The sequence below is a fragment of the Zootoca vivipara genome, chromosome 5 (assembly GCF_965207765.1).
Source record: "Zootoca vivipara chromosome 5, rZooViv2.hap1.1, whole genome shotgun sequence".
In the NCBI taxonomy this organism is placed as follows: domain Eukaryota; kingdom Metazoa; phylum Chordata; class Lepidosauria; order Squamata; family Lacertidae; genus Zootoca; species Zootoca vivipara.
The window spans coordinates 68,140,335-68,167,758 of NC_142588.1; the positions used below are offsets into that span (position 1 = coordinate 68,140,335).

The 27,424-nt window shown below is 42.1% G+C and overlaps 1 protein-coding gene across 10 annotated transcripts in view; it reads right to left on the reverse strand.

Annotated features, from left to right (window-relative positions):
- Window positions 1-1,475: 1,475 nt before the first annotated feature.
- DOCK10 (dedicator of cytokinesis 10) overlaps window positions 1,476-27,424 on the reverse strand; it is a 177,961-nt gene continuing 152,012 nt past the window's right edge. For 7 of the 10 annotated variants that reach the window (XM_088669021.1, XM_035132552.3, XM_035132549.3 and 4 more), the window contains exons 43-56: window positions 26,328-26,510; window positions 25,497-25,607; window positions 23,923-24,138; window positions 22,181-22,238; window positions 21,760-21,858; window positions 20,259-20,365; window positions 18,452-18,574; window positions 17,294-17,407; window positions 12,366-12,512; window positions 10,165-10,375; window positions 8,262-8,452; window positions 5,081-5,181; window positions 4,711-4,849; window positions 1,476-2,092 (exon numbers count right to left, since the gene is read on the reverse strand). In XM_088669021.1, the coding sequence (XP_088525147.1) occupies window positions 1,973-2,092; window positions 4,711-4,849; window positions 5,081-5,181; window positions 8,262-8,452; window positions 10,165-10,375; window positions 12,366-12,512; window positions 17,294-17,407; window positions 18,452-18,574; window positions 20,259-20,365; window positions 21,760-21,858; window positions 22,181-22,238; window positions 23,923-24,138; window positions 25,497-25,607; window positions 26,328-26,510 (1,920 nt within the window). In that variant the 3' untranslated portion in view covers window positions 1,476-1,972. Of the gene's footprint in view, window positions 2,093-3,455; window positions 3,532-4,710; window positions 4,850-5,080; window positions 5,182-8,261; window positions 8,453-10,164; window positions 10,376-12,365; window positions 12,513-17,293; window positions 17,408-18,451; window positions 18,575-20,258; window positions 20,366-21,759; window positions 21,859-22,180; window positions 22,239-23,922; window positions 24,139-25,496; window positions 25,608-26,327; window positions 26,511-27,424 lie in introns of all 10 variants that reach the window. The other 3 variants (XM_035132556.3, XM_035132555.3, XM_088669023.1) reach the window with 2 other exon arrangements.

Consider the following 27,424-nt stretch of genomic DNA (forward strand, 5'->3'; position numbering starts at 1 on the left):
TGCTATCACTATATAAATGAGAAAAGGGAGCTGGAGCAGTATAGTGTATTATGAGTAAGCAACACCCTCCCTCTATTACGAGTTGTCCAACCTGGTAAAGTTCCTGTGAATGTGAGTAAAATACACAAATAAGTGCAAAAATGATAATATTTAAGAATGATGAAATTTTACCCTTTTCCTCTATCATCAAAACTGCCTTGATTTATATATTTGCAGACTGTCCAAGTCAGCAAAATTGCTGTGTCCTATTGCGAAAAGGAACCAGCAGCAACTCACAAAGTGATGGGACTGCTTCTCTGGTTTGAGCAGGACAGAGGATCACTGCTCACTCCATTTCTTCAGTCCCCCCCCCATGTCTTTCACTCACTCAAGACATCTTGTTTGATCTCCATGACGTACTGCTCTCTACAGTCATACACACCTTCACTTATTCTTCCCTCTGTGTACATGGACACACACATATCACCCACCTTTTTCACATACTGAGCTACACATCCCATTCTTTACCTTCACAAATGCACCTACCAATCCATCAACACACACACACCAATCCATCAACACACACACACACACACACACACACACACACACAGCTCATACCCCAGTTACACACAAATATCACACCCCCAACACAACCAGGCAGGGTACCACAAGCCCTTTTAAATCACAGCAACTTCATCCAACTTTAAAAGATAATCGCCTTTCTAAATCAACTTCATCTCAGCAAGGGCTAGGCCGGTGTCAGCAACATTCAAAGGACTATCCCACAAAGGTATCTCATTTGCATCTCAGCAATCCCAGCTCCTTACCTTTAAAGACAGCACAGTTTGGACAACTTCCTCACAAGGATGTTCTAGCTCTGAAATTTCTGTATTGAGCAGAAGGCTGGGCAGGAAGATCTACAACAGAGATGTTGTTGGACTCCAACACTCTCAAGGAGGCTCAGCCAATAACAACTAAATTGCCCGTAACCCTCAAGCAAACCACCCTGGGCTTCTTGGAGGAGGGGCCAGATAAAAATGTGATAGATCAGAGATAGATCAACCCCAGCCGGCAAGGAAATCCAGCAACATCTGGAGAGTGTTTGGTTAATCTTCACTCCTGTGACAGGCGGAATTGTGTGTGAATGTACCTTAAGTTTTTAATGCCAGAGTGGGAGGTGGAGAAAATGCCTCCTGAGCCCAGCTGATCCTGTAATCTGCTGGCTGAGCTGGAGATCTGCTGCATCTGAAACAGCTCATCCCAATGGATCTTACCATAGGATTGCCCCTCAATGAAGGACTTTTTTAGGCAGGGGAGAAAGGAGAATATGGTAGGCAGGGAAAGGTGAATGGAATTGAGTGCATGGAACCCTGAACCAAAGCATTGCACACTGAAACACTCCTGTTGCAAGACCCAAATTGTATGGTGCATTCGCAATGGACATTGCAACATGCCAATTAATTCCCATATCACAAAGAAATAATTATCCATAATTTTCTACACATGGACAAATATTTTAATATAATTGTATCTGAAGCGTTATCCACATTTTAGTAATTATTAACTAAAAACTTTGTAAAAATGACATATTTTACACATCTTCTATTTACAATTGCAATATTCTTAAAGGTTATAAAACATCCACTTTTGACTTTTAAAATATATGTATACTAGGACTTGTATTAGATTATATTATCATTTACAGCCAAGCATAAGGCTTGTTGAGAAACCGAACTTTCAATGGAAATATCACGTTCAGTCTGTTTAATGAAGGCTGAACCTTAATAAAGAAAACCATAGGAAATGTGCAAATATCAGGAAAGGCAAGAACATTAAAAATATCAAACTTACAATAAAAAAAATTAACACTGAAAATGTTCAATAAATTAAAACAATGCACCACGTTTCATTTTCATGGGATCCATCATGATTTTGCTTATTCAGAATAATCCCAGTTTTCTAGCAATCCGTTGGAAGTCAATTTCAGCGATCAAACGTCACCACTGGAGGCAATCAGTGGCCCAGGTGGGCCTGTGATTGTTCTACTGATTGCATGGGAATAAGTTGGTTCCACTCCTTGCTGCTTTGCCGAATCCTCCTTGTACGTGATCTTTTAAAGAACAAGTTTTTTAAAAAGACTTATGAGATGCAGAAAAACTGACAGAAATAAAAACAATCGCACTATATTAAACACAGTTGTTCTAAAATATATCTTTCCAAGGATCGTACTGGATGGCAGTTACTGCCATATGAAAGGGAAGGCAAGGATGGGTCCTTTTGCCACCTTGCTCATTCCTCCCCCCAGTCCCCTTCCGGAATCCTGTAAAGCGGAATGTTCCCTGAATTAGAAGAAATAGAAAGCAAAAAGCAAAACACACTACTCCCCCCCCCCAAATCAAAACCTGCCCTGATTCCAACTTTTGCTTCTTCTGTCTTTGTAACATCACCATGCTGCTTCTACTACAGAGAGAGGTTCAAGCTTCTTATATTAATTTACAAATCCCTGAACAACTTAGATCCAGGGTATCTTTGGGCGATGTCTGAACACTTCCTTATATCCCAGCTCCATCACTGTGATAATCTGCAGGAGCCTTGTTGGTCATTTCCCAAATTGGTGATGCTCATTTGACAACAAGAAGAAACCAGTCCAGCATTGTGGAATACTCTGCCAATAGAGATCCAGCAGGTGCCTTTTGCACTACCTTTTAAAGGCCTACTGGAAACTTCTCTATTCTGCCAGGCCTATGCAGGCAATTAAGAAGATAACTTTCCACATTGGTTCATTGTTGTCTGGGCTTTTAAATATTTGTATATGTTTTGTTGTTGCAGGTTTAATGTATTATTGCTGTAAATAACTTGGACATTTTTCTTTTTTTGTGATGTAACAGTATAACAACAACAACAACAACAACAACAACAACAATAAACATGATTGCTATGGCTCTTCTATGTCTCAAAACATGTATATGAATCTGGTTTGCTGTGATTACAGGTAGCATTTACCAAGTTACGTAAAAATAATAGTGTTTGTGTGGCACAAATGTTCAAAAGAAATATTAATGCAAGTGAGAAGTGTGTGTATTAAAAAATATAAGTTATAAGTCCACAAAGGCCTAAACAAGAGTACACTGTATCTTATCCTTACATTTCTCTCTGATCCCATATTATGTCCTAAGCTCCTTAAAGGAAATGGTGACTCATGACCATTCCCAGTGCTATTTTTCTAGAAAAAGAGGTGCTGGAGCTCACCGCAAACTTTCCCCTTGTTCTCTTAGAATGTCAATGGCATCCATCTGAGAGGTGCCCGAGCTGAGCTCTGGCTGAAAAAAAGCCCTGCCCATTCCTGTGCTACAAGAATCAAAACAGAGATGATGTCCTAAATAGACATGAAAAGTCAGGCTACACAGAAGACTAGCCAAGTGAGGATGCATGACAGTAAAGGAGCATGTAGACATAAAGAAAACCAAACATACCACTTTTGGCTATAGTATTGAGGGAAATGTTAGACAGTGAAGCAGAGAAGTTGTATAAGCAGTGACCATGACAGAGCTGTCAGGGGGGAAAAAAGAGAGAGAGAGAAATGTTGATGAAGATGCCACTGCCATTGAAGGCACAAACAATGTGACAATGAGCAACCCCCAAAGCCCAGGCGAGAAAATGCAGCTAAGGGCTAGTCATGGTTGAGACACACATGCGGTAAAATTACAACAGGAGAGTTGACCTTTTGGGTTTGCATGGTTAATATATGTGCTGAGGTGGTGAAAGCTGAGATCTACCAAGTAAACTTAAAGGGGTAACCCTATACCCAAGCATCTCCCATGGCTGTCTGCTCACTCGGGAGCTCTGGGAGGGCAGGACTCTTGGGGTGTGCAAGTGGGAGAGGTGCCACCGCCAGGGTGTATGAGGCAGTCAGTTGGCTACGTGGAGGACGAGGTCATCAGGCCTCCTCAGATGCAACCCAGTGGGGTTGGCATAATGGGCAGAACAGCAGGAAGGTGATGGGTGCTATTACTGAGGATGCTGTACCTGAAAGAGGGTGGGTTCCCCTCCTTTTCCAGTGCAGATTTGAACCTGGAGCCTCCTGTGAGACCTGAGCTGTGCCAGCAGGCTAGGGTTCTTCCCTATGTGTTGCTAGGGCATAAGGAAAAAGTCTAATGGACAACATGGTGGGCTGCATTTCTTTTCCTGATCAGTGTTGATCTTTCTTGAATCCTGGTGAGATGTGAGGAAAAGGCGGGGTGTGTGTGTGTATGTCTGGGGCCTGGAGGATAAGATCACAAGAAGAGCCTGCTGGACCAGGCCCATGGCCCATCTAGCCCAGCATCCTGTTCTCACAGTGGCCAACCAGATGCCTCTGGGGAAGCTCTCAAGGAGGACCCGAGCACCAGAGGCCCTCTCTCCTCCTGTGGCTTCCAGCAGGTGGTATTCAGAAGTATTCCTGCCTCTGACCGTAGAAGCAGAGCATCACCACTGGTAGGGCTAGGCTTTGTAGGATGAGGAGTGGAGACGGGGGTGTCTGCAGTCAGGAATTGCTCTCCAAGTGAAGGAAGATTGGGAGTTGGAAGACCTGTCCCTTCCTTTCCAGCTGGACTTCCAACCCCCACTCCTTAGGTTCTTCTCCAAGCCAGGCTCAGGCTGCCTCCTGTGACATCTCTAATGCCGTAGGAATAAGAGAACTGAAATAGGTCCAAGCCATAAACCACAAGGAGATAAAACAGAATTGCCCACCTGTTCATTCATAACTTCAGAGAGCTCACTGAGCATATCCTTGTAATGAGATTTCATTTCTTCCTGGTATTCCAGCTGGTCCTCCTTAATCAGCCGCTCATTAACTTCCAGAGCTTGTCCGCATGCGTCTGCAAACTGCCTGCATAGCACAGAAAACGCCACATTTTTAATATCTAGGCAATGCAAAACAGTACAGTATTCTTCTCTCATCATGGATTTAAACAGTGACGGAGACAGACGTAACTGAATTTCAAGGGATTTTTCTCTCTGCGTATGGGCAGAAGAATGCGGTTTCTGTGTTCGCAACCTGCTTTGTCAGGATTTCTTAAAGGAGTGATTGCCTTGCTATCTCTGGAATGGAAAAGCTTACCTGAAGATTTCCTTCAAAAGTTTAACTTGGTTATCTGGGTATTTCTTTGCATTTGTTTCTTCAAGGAAAGCTCGCGCATAAGCCATTGGTCCTGCATTTACCTGAAAGATAAAATATGCTGCTTTTTAAAAAGGAAGGGCAAAGCTGGAGAAAGTCCTATGCTATCTTATCTTGTGCAGATGTGCCATTTCTTTTCATTTATTGATTAGGATTTATGTTCTGCTTAATTGTCCACACCTTTAAACTGGGGGGACGGCGGCAGCGGACTTGGCTCTCAGGCCTCGCCATGTGCCCTGCCAGGCTGTTTTGGGGAAGCCATGCCTGTCCACTTTACACCTGACTTCATACATGACATCAGGTGTGGGGCAGGATGCCAAAGGAACAGTCAGGAGCTTAAAGGTTTTTCTAAATCCTGTTCTGTTACCTATTATGAATCCAAATTCCACTTGAGGTGGTAGAAATTGTCAGCCTCAGGCTTGAAAACAGTTAGCTTAAACAGCAACGCAATGCAAGATCTAGGGTAGGAATCCTGGTAGCAACTTGAATAACTTCCTATAGGTCTCAAGCTTCTCTCTTTCTCTTTTTCCTTTCTTTATTTCTATTGTTTTTTCTCTTCTTTGTTTATTTCTAATTTTACTGTATTATGGGGGGGGGGAATTAATAAAACCTTTTCCGTAAAAAGGGATGCCCTGTGTTTGTCCATTTCCAGCTGCTATAGTACAAAACATTTTATTATATATATATATTTAAAAATAGGTAACAATTTATCTACTTGCTTGTAACCTATAGGGGACATTGTGGTTTTATCATTATAATATTTTCATGCTCCCTGCAGTCTTCAAGAGGTGAGAGATTTTTGGGTTGTCGGGACATACCTCAGGTTTAGATTGTGGTAGCTTTTGATGATGAGTAATAAAGTCATAGAATCATAGAATCATAGAATCATAGAATCATAGAATCATAGAGTTGGAAGAGACCACAAGGGCCATCCAGTCCAACCCCCTGCCAAGCAGGAAACACCATCAAAGCATTCCTGACAGATGGCTGTCAAGCCTCTGCTTAAAGACCTCCAAAGAAGGAGACTCCACCACACTCCTTGGCAGCAAATTCCACTGCCGAACAGCTCTCACTGTCAGGAAGTTCTTCCTAATGTTTAGGTGGAATTTTCTTTCTTGTAGTTTGAATCCGTTGCTCCGTGTCCGCTTCTCTGGAGCAGCAGAAAACAACCTTTCTCCCTCCTTTATATGACATCCTTTTATATATTTGAACATGGTTATCATATCACCCCTTAACCTTCTCTTCTCCAGGCTAAACATACCCAGCTCCCTAAGCCGTTCCTCATAAGGCATCGTTTCCAGGCCTTTGACCATTTTGGTTGCCCTCTTCTGGACACGTTCCAGCTTATCAGTATCCTTCTTGAACTGTGGTGCCCAGAACTGGACACAATACTCCAGGTGAGGTCTGACCAGAGCAGAATACAGTGGTACTATTACTTCCCTTGATCTAGATGCTATACTCCTATTGATGCAGCCCAGAATTGCATTGGCTTTTTTAGCTGCTGCATCACACTGCTGACTCATGTCAAGTTTGTGGTCAACCAAAACTCCTAGATCCTTTTCACATGTACTGCTCTCAAGCCAGGTGTCTCCCATCCTGTATTTGTGCCTTTCATTTTTTTTGCCCAAGTGTAGTACTTTACATTTCTCCTTGTTAAAATTCATCTTGTTTGCTTTGGCCCAGTTGTCTAATCTGTTAAGGTCATTCTGAAGTGTGATCCTGTCCTCTGGGGTGTTAGCCACCCCTCCCAACTTGGTGTCATCTGCAAACTTGCTCAGGATTCCCTCAAGCCCATCATCCAAGTCATTGATAAAGATGTTGAACAAGACTGGGCCCAAGACAGAACCCTGTGGCACCCCACTAGTCACTACTCTCCAGGATGAGGAGGAGCCATTGATGAGCACCCTTTGGGTTCGGTCAGTAATCCAGCTACAAATCCACTGAATGGTAGCATTGTCTAGCCCACATTTTACCAGCTTCTTTACAAGAATATCATGGGGCACCTTGTCAAAGGCCTTGCTGAAATCAAGATAGGCTACATCCACAGCGTTACCTTCATCTACCAGGCTTGTAATTCTGTCAAAAAATGAGATCAGATTAGTCTGACATGACTTATTTTTCAGGAACCCATGCTGACTTTTAGTGATCACAGAGTTTCTTTCTAGGTGCTCACAGACTGTTTGCTTAATGATCTGCTCTAGAATCTTTCCTGGTATTGATGTCAGGCTGACTGGGCGGTAATTGTTTGGGTCCTCTCTTTTCCCCTTTTTGAAAATAGGGACAACATTTGCCCTCCTCCAGTCTGCTGGAACTTCGCCTGTTCTCCAGGAATTTTCAAAGATTATTGCCAGTGGTTCTGAAATCACCTCTGCCAGTTCTTTTAATACTCTTGGATGTAGTTCATCTGGCCCTGGAGACTTGAATACATCTAAACTAGCCAAGTATTCTTGTACTACCTCCTTACTTATTCTGGGCTGTGTTTCCCCTGCTGAATCATCTGCTCCATATTCTTCAGGTCGGGCGTTGTTTTCTTTCTTGGAGAAGACTGAGGCAAAGAAGGCATTGAGGAGTTCTGCCCTTTCTCTGTCCCCTGTTTGCATTTCACCATGTTCTCCTCTGAGTGACCCCACTGTTTCCTTGTTTTTCCTTTTGCTACGGACATACCCATAAAAGCCCTTTTTGTTGCTTTTAACCTCTCTGGCGAGCCTGAGTTCATTCTGTGCTTTAGCTTTTCTGACTTTGTTTCTACACGTGCTGGCTATATGTTTGAATTCCTCTCTGGAGATTTCCCCCCTTTTCCATTTTTTGTACATATCCCTTTTAAATCTTAACTCAGTCAAGAGTTCTTTAGATAGCCAGCCTGGCTTCTTTAGGCACCTTCCATGTTTCCGTCTCATTGGTATTGCCTGAAGTTGTGCTTTTAATATCTCCCTTTTAACAAACTCCCAACCATCATGAACTCCCTTCCCTTTTAGTATTACTGTCCATGGGATTTCACCCAGCGTTTCCCTAGTCCATAACAGAAGAACAACAAAAAAGTGGAGATTTTTTTCCTTTTGATGATAACGCATAATCTGAAATGTTGAAATCTCTAAGCCTCAATGAAGGACCAAGCCATATTTACCTTAACACTGACACTTCCTTGTAGTTTCAATTGTAGCCTAATCATATCTACTTCCTCCATTGTGCAAAGCTGATTGAGTTCCAAAATCTTTTTAGACATCTCATCAATGGCTACTTCAATGGGGTTCAGCTCTGTGCTTGTTTGGCTTATGACCTGTATTCTTTTCTTCACGTAAGGGAATAAATGGCTAGCTGCATGCAAACAAACACAAGAGGGCACGTTTAAGCAAAATTCCCCTTCTCCTTCATTGTTCAATCTGTGGAGCAGTCAAGACATAAATCTCACATACAGTGGTACATCGGTTTAAGTACACAATTGGTTCCGGAAGTCTGTACTTAACCTGAACCGTACTTAACCTGAAGCGAATTTTCCCATTGAAAGTAATGGAATGTGGATTAATCCGTTCCAGACGGTCCGCGGAGTACTTAAACTGAAGCGTACTTAACCTGAAGCGAACTTTCTCATTGAAAGTAATGGAAAGTGGATTAATCTGTTCCAGACGGGTTCGCAGAGTACTTAAACTGAAAGTACTCAAACCGAAGTGTACTTAAACCGAGGTATGACTGTATTCACAATTAAAATGCAGCCATCATCCATACAGTGCTTATGTAATAAATCCATTTACTGGACTTTCAGTATTTTTTAAAAAATGTTCTGAATACTGATGAACACAATACACAAACTGCATCACTACACACCAGAGTTTATTCTCAGAGGAAAAGAACAACATCATTCCTATTATAAAATCCAGCACTTTATTTTTAATTTATTGTACAGTAAATTAGGAGATGGGCAAATAATAAGATTAATAAAAAAATTTATACCCCTCCCATCTGACTGGGCTGTCCCAGCTACTCTGAACAGCTACCAACAAAAATAGAGAGGGAAAGGAAAACAAACAAACAAACAACACCAAGCATTAAAAACTTCCCCAAACATGGTGGGGTGGAATTCAATGTCGCTACACCTGCATAAGCTATGTGGCTTGCCAGATTGAACTGCCCCTCCTTCCTTTTCAGTGGGTTCTCCAGACTCCCCCAAGCTAAGCTCGGGGGGGGGGGGCATGGGGGAAGGAGGCCCTGGTGCATAAATGGAAGTCATTGCACAGGGTTTCTACTGATGGGGATGCTTAGGGGAAATCTGCCCAGCACGATTAACTCTAAAGAAGCTTCAGTAGAAACAGCAACCTTACCAAAAAGGAGTAGTTTTTGGAACCAGGCTATGTTAATCACTTTAGGCTGCTATCTTATGCCCACTTAACTGGGAGTAAGTGATGGGAATTTTGAGTAGACATCTACAGGAAATCAGTGGGACAAAATTAATCACAGCTACCGGTAGCCTCAGTGGGAGTTCAACAGGACTAAAGCGTGTCCAACATAGGCCTGCATCCTACTCAACTTGGATGGCAAAATAGCATCTTTCCACCTTTGCTCAATTTTGCAGAAACTTCTCTGTATCGGCCTGCTAACACACTACGGGCTTTCTTTCTTTCTTTGCAGTGCTGAGAATGTGGAATAGCTTTCACTTTTGTTTCAGTAGGCATGTCCAAGATATGGCCTCTCTGCTTTCCCCCCTGCAATGTTTGTTTATTTTTATTTTTTTAAAAAAATACATGAATTATTTAATATGAGTTTTATAAGCTTCGTGTATTGAAGTTCTAAGGTACTATATCTGATGTAGGTCCAGATTGTAGGAACAAATAAGCTTTGCTGAACCAATAACTCACACAATTTTAACAAAAGCAATAAAGAACAACTTTGGTCGGGGGGGGGGGAGGTTATGTGCCAAATGTCCTGAAAACAAAGATCCCCCCCCCAAAAAAACTATACATTACTGAGCGCAACCTTTGGCAGCTCCACAACAAGCCTCCCCTGTGCACTAAATAATGCAACAACCATCATACTTGTCAGAATGGTCCTTCTCTTGCACTGCTCTTCCACCCCTCCGTGTTTCTTCCCTGACAACGTGAAGGGCGTTTCAAACACAAAGCGATTGATGTTGTGATGCATTTCAAAGTCAGTCTTCCGCTCCTCAACTTCATTCTCTTCAAAGAAGGGTGTGACGTACGTCACTTGGATGTAAGCGTATTTCGGATCTAAGTCCTTGGGGTTAACCTGGACAAGCATGGCAAATGAAATGAAACAGCTGAGATCAGAATGGGGAGTATGACCAAACATTAATTAAAGACAGCTATAGCAATGAATGGCTCGGTAGTGGGGATGGGGGGAGGGCGAGGGGAGGACACAAACAACCCCAGCCTCTTTCTTTTAATGGCGTGGCAAGGAAGATCAGAGTCCTTTTTTCTATGCATTCTGAAAAGAATGACAGTGGTTTATAGAGCCCTGTGCTCTTTGCAGTCGACAGGGTGCACATGAATTTTGTACTTGGGCATTTCTACTGACTAAAGTGTGTGTGTGTGGAGGGGAGTGTTCTCATGACAGAAAGTGAAAGGCAACAATCCCTAAGGAAGGCATTCTTGGTGGCAGTTCCGCCATAATTCAACCCTTCGCTTGGAAGTTAAGACATGCAAACTCCTCCTGCTTGCATTTCGATTTGGTGCGTGAGGTTAAGCTACCCAACGAGTTATTCGTAGAATTGAACATTGTTTTAAGTGCTTTCAATATTGTATCTTTATATTGTTGCAACCTTATGGTTGTACATTTTCAACAACGTAATGTTGCAAGCTTATGGTGAACGGCAGGTAATAAATAATAACAGCAGCCTCAACAAAGTCTGAGGTTGTATGTCTGAGATTATTTCTTAAATATCTAATTTCAAGCACGTCATTTCAAGTCTTCTGAATGGAAAAGAGTAAGCAAGCAGATCAGAGGAAACTCCAAATACAATTCATCCCCAAGTCTGTATCCTTACCCAGCCTTCCATAACACCTCTGGAAAGCTACTCGTGCCTCTGAGACCAAGGAAACTGCAGCCATGCGAGAGGAAGAGCTCTTTGGAAATATAGGAGGTGCTCGTGGATCTCTCATTCTCAGCAATAGTCTAGTGTAGCTCTCCCAGATCTGATGGCCTCCTAATGTTGTTGCACTACAACTCCCATCATTGGCCAATCTGGCTGGGGCTGATGGGAGTTGTAGTCCAGAAGCCACCAGCTTGGGGAAGTCTGGCCCAGTGAGTACCAAAAGTGGAAGGGGCACAAGGCCCTCACCCTCCTCCTCCTCCTCCTCCTCCTCCTCCTCCTTCTTCTTCTTCTTCTTCTTCTTCTTCTTCTTCTTCTTCTTCTTCTTCTTCTTCTTCTTCGGCGATCACTCGTACAGACAGATTGTACCAAGTGTTTCCTTATAGTGGGTTGCCTCCAATTAAACCCTACCCACTGAAATGAATGTGTAGGAGTAAGTTAGGTCGATTAATTCCAGCTGGTCTACTCACTGGATGCAACCGCATTTCAATACATTTGGCAAAGAACAATAAACTTTCCTTTATTTGCTGGTTAGTGGAATTAGCCCATGACCTGCTCATTTAAGTATTATGAACTACTACATGCGAACAGAGCGGGATGTGGGTGGCGCAGTGGGTTAAACCACAGAACCTAGGGCTTGCTGGTAAGAAGGTCGGCGGTTCGAATCCCTGTGACGGGGTGAGCTCCCGTTGCTTGGTCCCTGCTCCTGCCAACCTAGCAGTTCGAAAGCACGTCAAAATGCAAGTGGATAAATAGGTACTGCTGCGGCAGGAAGGTAAACGGCATTTCCGTGTGCTGCTCTGGTTCGCCAGAAGCGGCTTTGTCATGCTGGCCACATGACCTGGAAGCTGTATGCCGGCTCCCTCGGCCAATAAAGCGAGATGAGCGCCGCAACCCCAGAGTCGGTCACGACTGGACCTAATGGTCAGGGGTCCCTTTAGCTTTACATGCTAACAAGGGAACAGCACTGTGATTACTAAGACGTGCTAGAAATCAACATCCTTTCACATCCAGAATCTGCGAAGATAATCCATCAGGACTTTTTCCTTTGCAAATCCCAATGAAATGCTTGGAGCCAGATAAGAATGTGTTTCTGCACATATTCCATTTATTTCAGTGGGGCCTGTGCGGCAGAACTTCCAGCTACCTTGTGCTCAGAGTCTTGGGGGCACTAAAAATTTCCCATACCTTGTTTGAGTCTTGGATTATTTTCACGTTGTCCGCTCCGAATTTATCTGCATAAAGCTTCAGCAATCTCTGTGAGATCTCAGACAGGCCTGTTAATTTGGGCTCTTTGTAGATATATTCCTTGCCCTCCTCTTCTTCAAAAAAGCCCTATTTAAAATACAAACCATAATAGTTAAGAGGAAAGTAAGCAAAGGCAACGCTTCCAAGCAATCCACTGTGGATGGAAGGTGCAACATATCTCATTGATAAGGGACAAAAAACAAACCACACACACACACCAGCTTATCTGAATGCTGCAGAGTGTGCATGATGAGGGAATGGGAGGCAATAAAACCAAACTCTATATATTAGCACAGGATGAATCTAAGCTTCTTACCAGCGGGACAAAACTCTGATGTGAAATGTGAAATAAAATCTCTTTGGAGAGCAAACTACTAGTCAGTACGGGGCACCCGCATTTTGTGGAGACTGCGCCACCGTGTGGTGCAACCCAGTAATTGTCACAGGAGATGTGAAATAATCTCACAACACCATTAATTAATATATGTTCAACCCACTATTCAGCCAAAAATAAACACAACAGGGGGGAAAGTCTGCAATTAAGGTAGGACAAAATGCTTTAGAAGCATGTTAGGGGTTAACAGCCAACTCTAAACAGAATTTACACTTAGTAGGTGGAAAAGCTAACTGGACACAGTGGGATTCGGTTGTGAGTAAACATACACAGGCTTGAGTTGTTAGTCTACTGCAGTATTTCTCAAACTTGGGTCTCCAGCTGTTGTTGGACTACAACTCCAATCATCCCGAGTTATCAGGACCAGTGGTCAGGGATGATGGGAGTTGTAGTAAGTGTGGATAAGCCCTAAGTCTGACTATGTGCTATAGAAATGGAGGGCAAGAACTTCACAGAGGGCTGCCGTGTTCCTCAAAATGTGAAGTTTTGTGGTAAAACCAGTAACAAAGCCAACTCCGGATATATTCCTATGAAGTGTTGTGCAACTATTGAATCCTTCCTATGTGCCTCCTCCACATGTTTACAGAATCCTCAAGCTCATCAGGAAGGATCCTGATGTACGAAGAAAATGTGTTTCCTTTCACCATTCTTTTTTGTGTTTTTGGTGACTCATTCACTTAGCCTCTGCTGGCAGCCAAACATTTGGAGGTGGCAATTAAGATGTCAGCAGCTCTGTGAAAACTTTACGGTTTTCAAAGCACCCTTAGGTACACATAATTGCACCTATTTTGCCAAACTTGAGTGAAGCATTATGTTTGTCTGTTGTTCAGGCTGGCTTATGAATAGTCAAGTCTAACACATGGTTTCTCTGTGAGCCCCTGAAATCCCCATTTAGGAATTTTGTATTTCAGATCTGTGTTTGTGAACCGTAGAATTGGAGTCTTCCATGGGTTTTTCATCAACTGCATTCTTGCCAAGAAAGAGCTGGTTACATAGAAATACGAATGTTGTCTGTACATATATGAGTACTAAATAAGTCATATGATAGCAGTTCTGCTTCTTTTTAAAAAGACCAAGAAGCTTTCTCATAAGGTATTACTAAACAACATGTTTTAAACCTGTGAAATTTCTGCAGTTTACTGGGAAGATTTGCTTTTTTCAGTTTCATAGGTTTAGCTCTCTCGGTGTTTTTGAACTGGACTGTGAAGTTGAGGATGTTTGGACACCAACATTTCAGTATAAACTGCTGGCTTGCCAAGCATAATGAGCAGCCTCTAATATATAATATTGCCAGGGAAGGAGAATCTGCAAGTTCACAATCACCATGACGGCAAGGTGTTGATGCTAACTCAAAGAAAGTATGTCGAAGCCTCAAATAATTTTGAAATAAACACCTTTAAAATCAGGAATGGGGAACCTAGATGTTGTTGAATTTCAGCTTCCACAATCTCTGACCACTGGTTGGTGGGGGATGATGGGAGCTGGAAGTCCAACATCTGGGGGGGGGGAGGCCAGCAGATTCCCATCCTTGCTTTAGGTGAACAGAACTGCTACAACAGCCGAGCACATGAAGATCTCCTTGCCACTCGATAAATGGGTGCACTGAAATATTTAATGCGTGGAAAGGTGCTGGGGGATATCACATGCTACAATAGATTTTCCATACACAAACACAACTTTAAAGCCCACTCTTCCATTTTTATTTTTTATTTTGTCTTTTCCACATTGCCCTCTGTTTCATAAATCAAAGCTGCAGATTGAGCAAAAATTAAAAATGAGAACTGGCTGGTTCTTTGGCTTTTAAATCTGAAACCAGAAAAGCAAGGGCCAAAGTCATTCCCTGTCCATTCCCAGCTTTTTGCACTGGGTTTTGCCCTTGTGATTCACCCAGAACAGCTTGTCTCCAGCCACATAAGAATGTTTTATTTCAAGTCTGTCAACTGCGACAGGGTCCTGAAGATGGTGTAACAGCAGCCCATCGATGATTACAGAAAAACCTCTCGTAGTCTTTTCTGCCTCATAACCATTTATTTATTGCCGCCCCCTCCTCCTCTTACTTGCCAAAATGGCTCTTCATCAGTTTGGATACAGCAAGGGATAGCCTTGAGGCTTGTATCACAGTCTCTTCTTTTCAAGCCTGCCCTGAGTTACATCACCTGGGCTCCACTGAAAGTAAGTTTAATAGAAGCATCTGCCTCCTTAAGAGAGGGGACAATTCTGAGGGCTTTCCTCGTGCCAAATGAGTGAGCAGGTGAGACTGGAGTTAAGCACAGGACTTGCATCCAGGAGAGCCTGTGGTTGGCTGTCCACATCGCCAGCCACATAGGCTCTTCTGCCTATCTGCCAGGATGTCCCCTGGAATGCAAAGGCTTCCTTGTTCCTTCATCTCTTGGTCAGGTAGGTGAGGTTGGCCCTGGAACAGCAGTGAGCTCCTCCTAGACATGCTTGTTTTCCCTCTCCATCTTCCCTCTTGATTTGCTGTTTTAGCCCAGATCTCTCACCCCTGTCCCCCTGGCCTTGGGTGCGTCCTACAAGGTATCTCTGGATCCTGCTTTCGAAGGTCCCAGCTGGCTGGGGCTACCTCCTCCCTTATTGGTTGATCACTGGGGGTCCAAGGTTCTCCTCCTCTACCCTGGCTTCTCCTAGAGACTCTTAGTCTCTTTCTGCCATTTCAGTGCAGCCTCCTCTCTCTCTCCTCCCATGTTGTAGGCAGGCAGGGACCAAATGCAACCTTCTCCATTTGGCTTCAGTTTTGAATATGCTCCAGATATGCAAACAACCAACAACATCTAGAGGGCCAGAGGTCTGCAGTTATATTCTGGAAGATTTCTGGCCTCTTGAACATTTATTTGAGGAGCTGCGCAGAGATAGGTATCTAAGTTGGGCAATAAACCCAACAATTCATGGCAACAATGCCATGCATGCATAAGACCCTGAAATAGTTTCACTGTGGGTGGGGGATGGAGATAACTATAAATACCTTCTTAGCTCTGCAAACACATAACTGGCAAATCTGCTTGCAGTGGACATTTCAGTGAAAAGGAGACATGGCCTGAACCTGTTTCCCCTGGACAGAGGAACAGGATTAAGCCTTAAGTATGTAAACAGCAAAGAAACAGCTGTAATTTCAGAAAGCAGAACAAAAGAATTAGTTTTGCAAGATGCGGCGCGGCGTATAAATGAGTGAAAGCAATGTCATTTCACCTCTCACATTGAATGCTAAAGCACTTGAAGTTAGGGTTAACTCATACAGGGAAGACAATGAGTAAGAAGAATTAAACAAAAGCATGCAAAAGAATAGACAACTTACCACAGCCTTGAATAAGATCAAGAGAAGAAAAGAGCAAATTTCTGCATTAAAACCTAATTAGCAGACAGAATGATTCAGATCAATCTGTTCTTTATCACACCTCCTCTTTTCATTAGACTAGGGGGAATTGTTTGCCTGGAGAGCACTCTCTGAGAGAGCATGCTTAGTCCCCTGACCCAACTGGTGTATAGCAGAGGCAAGCGTAAGCACACACTACACCAATACAAGCATGCAGAAAGAGCACGTGCTCCAGGACTACTCTACAACGTACTGCAGAGAGCATCAGAGGCAAGCTAGAGAGCAAAGCCAGAGAGTCTATGAGAAATACAACTAATGTAGGGATGTGGATTTCAGGCCACATGGAAAAAACACACACCTTGATTGCTTAAAACTATTTTGCAGTTGTAGTAGGGATAATTTTGGACAACATGACAAATGTTGAGTGGCAGGAGTAATCGCCAGAGGATAAATGTGGTATTTGTATCCCTTTCTCTCTGTTTCCCATTAGAAAATGTGCATCTTTCTTTGATCTCCTGATAAACAAGTGAAATGATGAGGCTGGCTATTGGGTCCGTTGGTGCCACAAAAGTTGAAAGTGATAGACCTGCCTTAATTTTAGACTACCTCCAAGGACTATGAGTTATGTTATGGGATCTCAAGTAGGTAAACATGGTTAGTGACCAATCACTTCTGTGTCACCATTCATGGTGCTTCACTGCTGCCATGTTAATTGTCTTTGATCCCATGCAAGGTTATTTGGAAGCTGAATAAGACTTACACCCCAAGTAAGCATGCATAGGCTTGTATCTAGATGTGCAGGGAAACAGCCAATTTATTGTGCAAGGCCCTATGGCCATCAATTTGCTTATGCACTGCCTCAATTTTATACACACACACACACACACACACACACACACACACGTATATATATATATGTTAAAGACCTGACTTTTGCTCTGGAGATGGTAGCACCAGTTCACTCCATTCTTCAGCAAAGATTTCAGAATTTGATCCTTAATAGTAAGTCAACTAGCATCATCCTTAATATCACCCCCTATCATATTGCTTTCTGATTATACTTTCCTTAAGAAGAGCATCTCTGGAACTGTCTTTTGGAAATGTATATGGTATCTGTATGTTCACAAACATGTTGGAGTCACTCACCTGCCCATAAAATGCTACCCGGTAGTACCGTCCAAATAAGCGCTTCTCAGAATTCACGACTTCTGCCACTTTCAGATAAGATCTATGGATGTCGTAGTACAACTCTGACAGTCTCTGGAGGCAGAAGAAAGAATGATATAAAAATAGGCTTTTTTTAAAAAGCGAAAGCACTGATCTTCAATACAACTTTGCACTAAACTTGGTTAGCTCCCTGGACCACTGATTTAAGAGGCCTTAGTCTAGCCACATTCGCCATTATAAGCAAAGTGCGTAAGTCCCATGTCAATTATGGGAGTTGATCTTTTCCCACTTCCTCCTCCTGTATATACTCAAAACAAAAGCTGCATTTGAAAAAAAAAGGTTTCACTTATTTCAATTGTAATTGTTACATGGATTTAATAATTATTTTCTCTCTCTATGAATCACTTATATTAAAGGATTTCTCAAGAGGCTCCCCACACATGTTTGACTCAACCAATGCCAGTTTAGGCTCACTGTACGGGTAAGTAATTAAATGGAAGAGGGAAGGGAAAGGAGAGTAGGCAAGGAAGGGAAAGGGAGAAAGTTGGGGTATTATTTGTCTTAGTTGGAAAACTTTGAAATAAAATGCTTTTTTAAAAAAAGTGTGCATATTTTGTACTGGGGTGTCAGGATTTTCCTTCACATATAGCTGAATGCATTGAAAGCCACTTCTCTATAATGCAACACCATAGCTGGAGGAAGCAGGCTGGAAATGGATAACAGAATTACACAGGCAAAGCAAATTGATGTGTCTTTCCTATGCCATCAACACCCTCTGTCCTGGGTGAGCCAACCGGTGTGCAGAAAGCTTCTGCCACATTGGTTTTTGCTGTGTGCACAATTGCAAAGAGACCAACAAACTCAATTGAGATGGCCTCTCTGAGGCCTGTGCCCTAGGTGGCTGCCTAGCTGTACTGATGATAGTACCAGCCTTGAGTGGAAAGACTGTAGCCTAGAAACTGTCCCCTGCACCCACACCATGCCTTTTTGTCACTGTGCATAGGCTATACACAAAATCTTTAGCCACTAATAACATGGAAAAAAGAATGAAAAATGAAAATACGTCCAACTATGTCATGGCATTTTCCAGGACTCTTCCCAGAGCAACTGCTAGAGCTTATTTCCAGCTTTTCTTACCTTGAAGTCTCTCTGCTTTTCAAACACTGCAATGATTGGCTTGTTAACTTCAGCAATGAGCTCATATCTTTCAGATTTCCACAAAAAGTCAACACACAATTCCAGCTGCAGCACAAGGATGTTCTGTAATCGCACAAGTAAAAAGAATGTTAAATCTGTGTCTTAACACTGTTGATATAGTTGAAGTCAAAGGCCTGGTTTAAGAAATTAGTGAAGCAAGTAACCGAAGCAAACATCTAAGGACATCTTTGCATCTTACATGCCAAGGCTGCTTGGTTTTGGTAGGCATGTTAATAGGTGATTCACCGCAATGTACACGTTCAAATGCTGCCACTATCTTTCTTAAGTTGATAGCAAGAGGTGACTTATATGGGCATGTGAATCACTGTATGCAATCTATGAGCACGTCTACTAAATGCAGGTAGTTTCAGCATAGTAAAGGCATCCAAGAAGCTGCCCTAACTTTAAGCAAAAGTGTGGTGTCATAAGGAACATCAGACACAACTGAAAGACCACCCACATCTGCTAGATTATTTCTATTGGTTGCGGATCAAGCACATGAGGGTAAAATCCAACAGACTTTTCTGAGACCCAGAAAGGCTACATGCATGATCAGCTATCAAGCTCATTGATATAACTAGCTCCAATTCTCCTGCTTTCAGATATATGGGGTGAAAGGATGCCTCTTCTTCCAAAACTGGACACACCCACCAATTTATTTCAGTGCATGCTCTCTGTGGGCAATAGACGTTTCATTTTGGAGCGTATAGCTTTTGCTCAAGGCATTGTTTTCTTTCATAGAAAGAGAGGGTCCCTCGACATATTGTTCAAAGTTCTGACAATCCCCAGCACAGTTGCTTCTTAGATGATTTCAGTTCCTTGATGGATGATCCAGCAAATAGCACGGATTTCTCTTCCCAACTTCCCCCTGTGTTAGTAAACATTTCAATAAGACGTTGGAAATAGGACTTTGGGTTTGGCAATGATAAGCCTACCCTCTATCGGGGATTTATCTATCAATTAGGATTTTGTCAGGATTTTGTCCTATGCAACCTCCATTGAAGGAAATGGGATGTTCTCACTCTTCCTGGCTATGCTTTAGGGAGCACTGTTGAAATTCTATTTTTGTAGATTGGTTTACTTCTGCTGCTAAATTTTAACTGTGGATAAGTAGTAGTTGTGCTGTGAACTGTTTTTTTTTAACTGTGTCTTGTTCCATACAGCAACAAAAAGTAGTGTGCAAAAGTAAAATGTAGTTCAGGCTGCAATCCTATGTATGGTTTCATTGGTCTGGGTAGGTCCCACTGAGCACAGTGGTCAGGTTCATATGTCACAGTAAACCATGGTTTAGCACAACACATGTGAACTGGAAGCTAGCCTGAGGCTTGACCCTCTCCTCTCCTTCCTGTGTGCTGAGAGGAAATCTTTGGAAGCCTTTTCTTTCAATTCCCCTTATACATGGATGATTTTGCATTGGACCCAGGGATTGTGGATTGCACTAACTATGGTTAGATTAAACAAGTCAGCTTCATAACCCATATTTTGAAGCTGGTTGGTTTTGAACTAATCATAACTACTGACAAGCTAAAGTTTATAAGAAACTGACAGCAAAGATTCTGTGGTTCTTCTCCTGGCTAGGAGGACAGGGAAGAGGTGAGTGTGCAGGCCTGAGGCTCACTCAGGCTTATCCCAGCTCATGCAAGTCACACTAAACAATGATATAGCATGACATATGAAAGCAGCCAGTGAGGCTTACTTCTGAAAAAAACATGCACAGGATCAGGGTGTAAAAATTAGCACTGCTGACCTCATTATATGGCGTATCCTGCATTCCAGAGTCTTCCTTCATAGCTCCTTCTTCTTTAATATTTGGTGTAATGTTGAGGAAAGCTGGCCATCCCATAGAAAATAAGCCTTAAAAAAAACAAGAGAAAGAGCCCCATGACTCTATTAATATTACACTCTTAAAAAGAAGAGGATGCTACTATAAAGAATGCTTTAAAGAAATGCTGAGCAAAAGGACTTTTTTCAGAGCCCACAGGGTGAGTAGAACAAATGGAACGGGGTAGTTTTGTGATAGGTTATTTATAAATTCCATTCAGTTCATTAACCTATTGTGGCAAGGCTGCAGAAAGTTATTGTTGGATGATTCTGGCAAATAATATTCTTATTCAAAAAGCATTATTGAGAAACCTCCCAAGTAATTGTATTGCTAATATGGCAAGGCATTGTTTTATTTGGACCATTCATAAATAAGCAATGCTCCTGGATTCTTTATATAAATAAAAAATTGCCAACAGAATCATATGCTTTATTAGTCTGAAGTTATGAAAAGATGAATTACCACCCCATCATCCTGCCCCCTTGCCAAGGTGGTTTAGGAAGAGAGGGTAGGACATGGTGGTAACAATGAAGACTTCTGGCACAGAATCTAGCCTATTTTGAACATGGCCTGAATCTTGGATTGGTCTGAAACCATTTTGAAAGGTTTTGAGAAACTGTTGAAATTCACATTTGATCCACTCATTTCAAGACTCAGAACTATCACCATAATATTTGTGAGTGGTCACATTTTCTCCCATTCTCTCCAAAGTTGGCTTATGATATTGATTTTGCCACTAAATATCTTTTATTTTGCTTTTGAAAACCCAGGGGGGGGGGAGAGAATCACCAGTATGAGGTCACATGGAGTTTTGGACCTATAATGCAGGAAAAATGGAATTTCACCGGGAAGATCTACCATATTATTAGGGTCCTCCAAATTAATTCATGCTATAGGAATATTTTGTTCTATTGGTTTCCTCAACTACGTGGCAACAGTCCAGTTTGAAGGCAATGGATGCATGCCTCCTTCTTAGGACTGGGGGTTTTCCACTTGAGGGAGATGTAGATAGCTTGATATGCTTGATATGGTGTGTGTGTGTTGGTGTGTGTTAGAGAGAGAGTGACCTTTGCAGGCAACCAAATTTCATTTTCTTGTTTATCTTGGTGGGTTTGCTTAGTGATTATTATGTAGGGATACCCCATGCATACCTTAATGTGGAAAGTCAATGACCTGAGAAGTTGTCTTGGAGGAACCCTTACAAGAAAAATGTATACAGCATTGCAGTAAAAGACTTTTTCTAATTCAGTCTTCCAACCAATAACAGAAACAGAGAGAAGACTTGACACCTCCCAAAGAATATAAATATGCATCGTGATATTCCCCCCCATTTCAGTTAATCTCTTCTTCTTTTGAATCTCTGCCATCGGTGTGGATCAAATGTTGTTGTCTATGCCACATAAACAGACGTGGTTAGAACACTCACTTCCTCCAGTATGAGTTGTTAGTAAGACATTACTATCTGAGAGTTCAGCATCTTCCAGGAGCATACGAGAAGTACATATCTTTTCCATTTTCCAGTAACCTACGATAGTGTGAGATGTTATTAGCATTCTGCTATCTGTATGTGTTAATACATGCATACTTAACGATACACACTAAAGAAATGAGATACAAATGTCCCCCTTCCCAAAAGAGATTGAGTTAAGCTTGATTTTCACACCACATGCAAGGTTGTAACCACTGATTTTTACTAGTTGTCGTATCTTACATGGGAAACATTTGAGACGAGTCAAAGCTGCTTAAAGGATAACTACAAAAGGACATGAATTTCATCAGATTGAAATACGCGGTCACGTTTTACTGTTTGCTGCGGCAATGCTAGCCTGGGAATAAAGTTCTCTTACCCTTTCTTTTCAGGTATTCGGCAATAAGGGCAGCTATATGGATATAGCACATAGCAGCCTGCAACAAGAAATTGTATGCAAGTGTTAATATTAAGCCGTACAGATTTTCTTTATCCTCATAAATGTCAGACAGTTTTTTGCAGAAAGGTAGCCAAGCTTCACTTGGCAGATTTATTAGTGTGAACGTTTGTGCAAAACAAGAAATTGATGCTGAAGTCTTTACTTCTTGAGCTAAGCTCCAGTTACCAAGAGATTTGCCTAAAAAGGCTAAGAGAGTATGTCTAAATGAGAGCATCAGAATTTCAACCATAAAAACAACTATCTGGGCCATGTGCTTGCAAGAGCTTCGAAAATAAAGGAGTCTAAAAAAAATTGAGCTCTGAATCTGGTTTCTTTTGGGGTGGGAAAGGATGCACAATAATACTCAATAAAGTGCTTGCATTTTAACAAAAAAATGTTAACAACTGTCAACGAGTGATAATACATGCCCCGCGATGCCCCCAGACCCGCGATGCCCCCAGACCCACTCCGACTGTTTATGGAGTGGGGGGAGCTTGGGCTGAAAAGCACTTACGAGGGCCAGGACTCCCGGACGCTAATCTGCATGGCGGGGATTTCCATGGTTAAAGAAGATAATTAGGCTTAAATCTATGGACATACTTCAGAAGGAGGGGAAGAAGCGCTGTTTACTGCTGAGAAATCTATGCTGCTGAGGGAGAGGAGTTAAAGGCTGTATATCATCTGGAATTGTTTGGAGTGAAAGAGAAGCAAAAGACTGTGTGAGTTGAACTTTATAAACTGTTGTTACTGAGCATATTTTTTAAAGATGTGGAGTTGCCGATGAGAAAAGCCCCCCCCCCCTAGTCGGACGGAAGGAGTCCTGGACGCGTTCGGAGGATTTATGAGCTGTGACGCACTTTGAATTGGAGCAGCGACCTGAAGCTAAGTTCAGCTATAGGGCAAGGAGATCCATTAATTTACCAAGAGTTTATGGTTTGATGTTTGGGTCTTCTGCCTGGAAAAGCTGTAAATTTTATAAAGATCGTTAATCTTCATGGCTATGAGAGAAAACGAAAGTGATTTGAGCTTTTTAAGATGGCGCTGCTTCGACGCAACAGGGAGCTACAGACTAAGAAGATTTATGGGGAGGCTGGACTGATTAACCCACACAGGAGAAAGAACATTTGTGAAACCTCGTTTGATATTTATCTCAGCAGCTGGGAAACAATCGGTTGAAAGTGGAAAACATCTATGTGACTGTAAGGGGAAGATCTGGATTATTATGAACTTGGAGGACGATTTGAACTTTAGAAAAAAGACGGCAGTGGACGGTTGCGAGGAATCCCCAATTTCTTGAAGCATGGGAACCCAAATAAAAAATTCTTTAGACGATTTGGCATAACATTCGGTTTGATTGATATATATATATGTATAATTTGAAATAATGAATGTGATATAATTGGTTTTAATTGGAAAATTAATAAAATATATTTTTTTTAAAAAAAAAGAAAACAAAGGAGTCTAAAAAAATTGAGCTCTGAATCAGGTTTCTTTTGGGGTGGGAAAGGATGCACAATAATACTCAATAAAGTGCTTGCATTTTAACAAAAAAATGTTAACAACTGTCAACGAGTGATAATACATGCTCTGCTCCAGCCAGATGTATTTAAGTCAGACTCATATAGAGTGCTCCTCCCAATCCCTTTTGGATACAAAATCAATTGTTAGTATTTGCAAGTTACCTCTGACAAGTCACCATTTCTAGCATGGATCTTGGCCATGCTTTCTAGCCAAGTCCTACGCAATTCAGGCGTGCTGGCGTATGAATTTGCCAAACTGTACTGCAAATCCACTAGCATCTCGGGGTCCTTCTCATGTTCCTTCATTTGAGCTGTAGCCATCAAAACCGTCCTTATGCGTTTGGTCAAGTCTTTCACTTCTGCTGGGAAGTTACTGTTCTTTGGGGAGGAGAAGCAGCAGAAGTGTACTTTTAAGCTTACAGAATTTCCGTTTTCATGTTAAATCACATACTTTTGGGATAGATCATATCGTGGACCACACACACAGCCACTGGATGCATAGTAGGCAATTCGAAATCCTGTCCTTGCTGGCTCCACACAGTTACTGACATCTTTGCATGCCACTCCTTTTTTTGTGCATCACCTTTTTTTATATAGCATCTGTCATGCAATTCAAAAACCTTGATCATGTGCAAAGTGATAGCTGCACATCTAGCCACAGACTAGGCAGGTGGGATATGCAGGACTTCCCAGAGGTCATGGGAGTTAGCCAAAATATACTGGTTCAGGATGGATGTGTATGGAGGCAAAAAGCCATGACCCCAATACAGTTTTGTGAACCCTCTCCAGGAATCTAATACATACTTTGGAAAATTATTCATTCACTAAGCATTTGGACACCTCTTTTGCATGAAGGTTATTGAGATCAAGGAACAGGTTTTTGTCTATGTTTGGATACAACCAGATGCCATTTTGAATCAAGATGGCAGAATGAACCATTGAAAACTGCACTGTTTTTAACTGCTGGTTTCAAAACAGCACTGATTTTTGGTCTCTTAGAATTCCAGTGGAACACAGTTGATGTATGCTAGTAGCATACAAAGCAGACTGAAAAGGTTTATAGAATTGTAAAGTTAGAAGTGACCACGAGGGTCATATAGTCTAATCCCTTGCAATGCAGGAATCTTTCACCCAATGTGGGGCTTGAACCCATGACCACGAGATTCAGTGTCTCATGCTCTACTGAGATCCTCAGCTTTCCACTGGTATTGATTTCCCCCCACCCTAAAGGACTTGGTCTATGTGATACTTATCAGTATTATCTTTTTATTTATTACATTGGTGCCCTACTTTTCAGCCCAGATTAGTTCCTGAAGAAGCTTACAATGAATATCTATCAGAATATACAATTTCATCAGACTTTGTACTGATAAAGCAGGGGAGAGAGTGCCCAGGAACAACTGTTTCAATAGCCACAAAAATTGGTGTGATTAGCAATACCCTAAATGATTCTGAACAAATTTCAAGTCAATATTGGGTAATTTATTTACTCCAGAAATAGCTTCAATGATTGGAGTGGTGAAACAAAATACAATTCAGTACCTGCAAAGATATTAGCAGTAGGGACCAGACTGAATTATGCATCTCAGAGTGATTAGAAAATTAAGTATATTCCTTTTGCAAAATATATTTTTGGAAGGTTTTCACAGAAAGGACTGAGATTGTAATAGAGGATAATGCACTGTAGCTTAGGACCCATCTATCCATAGTTGTAAGTAATACCAGTCATTTCTTACTTTCATTTGCTTGTCTCCGTTAGCGAAGTTATTTGTAATCGCTAGTGAATGCTGAAACCGGGAGCCTCCAATTCCTGCATCTGCAATCAACTGGCTTACAGCTTTGATGAGCTAAAAAACATTAAAAGGAGGTGTTAGCATAAGTAAATCAAGCTAGCAAGTGGTTATTCCTTAGACGAACTACTAGTACAACTTAATAGACTGGAAAAGGGCTGTAGTTTAGGGGCAGAACATCTGCTTTGCATGCAGCAGGTCCCAAGTTCAACCATCAATTTCTATAGGAAGGGCTGGGAATGTCCTGTGTCTGAAATCCTGGAGAGCCTCTGCCAGCCAGTGTAGACAATACCGAGCTAGATGTCTCAAGGGTGTGACCTAGTACAAAGAGGGTCCTATGTTGACTGAGTTACAACATGGACAATAGTCCACGTAGTTGCCTGGGTCTCCATGTATATTGCTCAAAGAGGGAACTAACAGCTCAAATGATGGCAGTGCCCCATGCCACATTTCAGAAATATAATCAGGGATATATAAGACACTAAGTGTGTCTCAAGAAGATTTCTGTGCTGTGGACTGTATTTCCAGAATTAAACCTGCACCCTTCAAACCAGAAAGTTCCCTTTAGTTTAGAAAAAAAAGTTGAGGTTTTGGGGATTTTGTCAAGGTACAGCAGGACTGGAAGAACAGAAGTGCTTGGGAACTCTATGTGATCTGCACATAGACACTGCTCATCTCTGGACTGAGTAGAGGCAAAAACTGAAACAATGCCATGACCAAGAAATTCAAAAAGTAATCTGTGTGGGATGCATATTCATCACCATAGTATTTACTTACCTGCAAATGGGACCTGACTATTGACTTCTGCTTATTAAATTCAAAGTTCTTTCTCATGAAGAAATACAGCAGAGCAGAGGCTTCCATCTGCGTCGACCGTGACCTGTGATTGCAGCACTTAAGAATTTCATAGCAGAATGAGCCACATAAGTCAGCCTGCCCTTGGAAGAATGCTGAAGGGAACTATGGAGACAAAGATACACCTTTGCTACAATGTAAGAGATTTCTTATAACACAAATGCAGCATCTGTCAGTGCCGGAAAGACAATCAAAGACCTCACGCTGCTTATAAACTGGCTACAGTTGAGAAAGAGCAAGCCGTGACCCACAAAAAACACCAACAAGGCACCGCTATCTGCATGGGCCACCGTGATCTCCAAAGATCGTTGCTCAAGGTCATTCCGATTCACCCAGATGTACATGTCGTAGGGATGCGACACAAGTATTCCTGCATATGTCTGACACCTAGCTCAATGGTTGCAAGGGAGCACGAGGCAGGGGGAAACACTCAGAGAGCAACATGTTGTATGGTCGGTGTGTTTAGTGAAACAGACCTCTCCCTCACTTGAAGTCTCCAAGCAGAGACTGGACAGTCATCTCTCGGGGATGTTCTAGCTCTGGATTTCTGCAGTGTGTAGGTAGAAGGTTGGATTAGATTGCAGTGGGAGTTGGCTAAATGGGGGTGCCTCCATGAACTCACCTTCAGCGGCATCACTGCAGATTACTGAGAGGAGTGAGGTAGCAGCAGATGTAGCACTGGAGCTAAATGGATGCCCCCACTTGCACCAAGTTCGTTGCTGCCTCACCCCTCCCAGTATGTCGCAGTGATGCTGGTGATGGAAGGTCACGTAAGGGCTGCTGCCCCACTCTTATCATTGATCATGGACTCCTGGAAAGCATAGGGCTCCCCCTTTCTGCTTGGACAAGCATTACAACCGTAGCCTCAATAATTTCTAAAAACATCGCAAGAACTGGTTGAAGTAGCTTTAAGTCTCAATTTGCTTTTGCTTCTGATGGGATTTCTTTAATTCCTCTTTAATTCTGATAGGATATACCTAATATAAAATCTAAATAAATATAGTATCCAATTAATGATA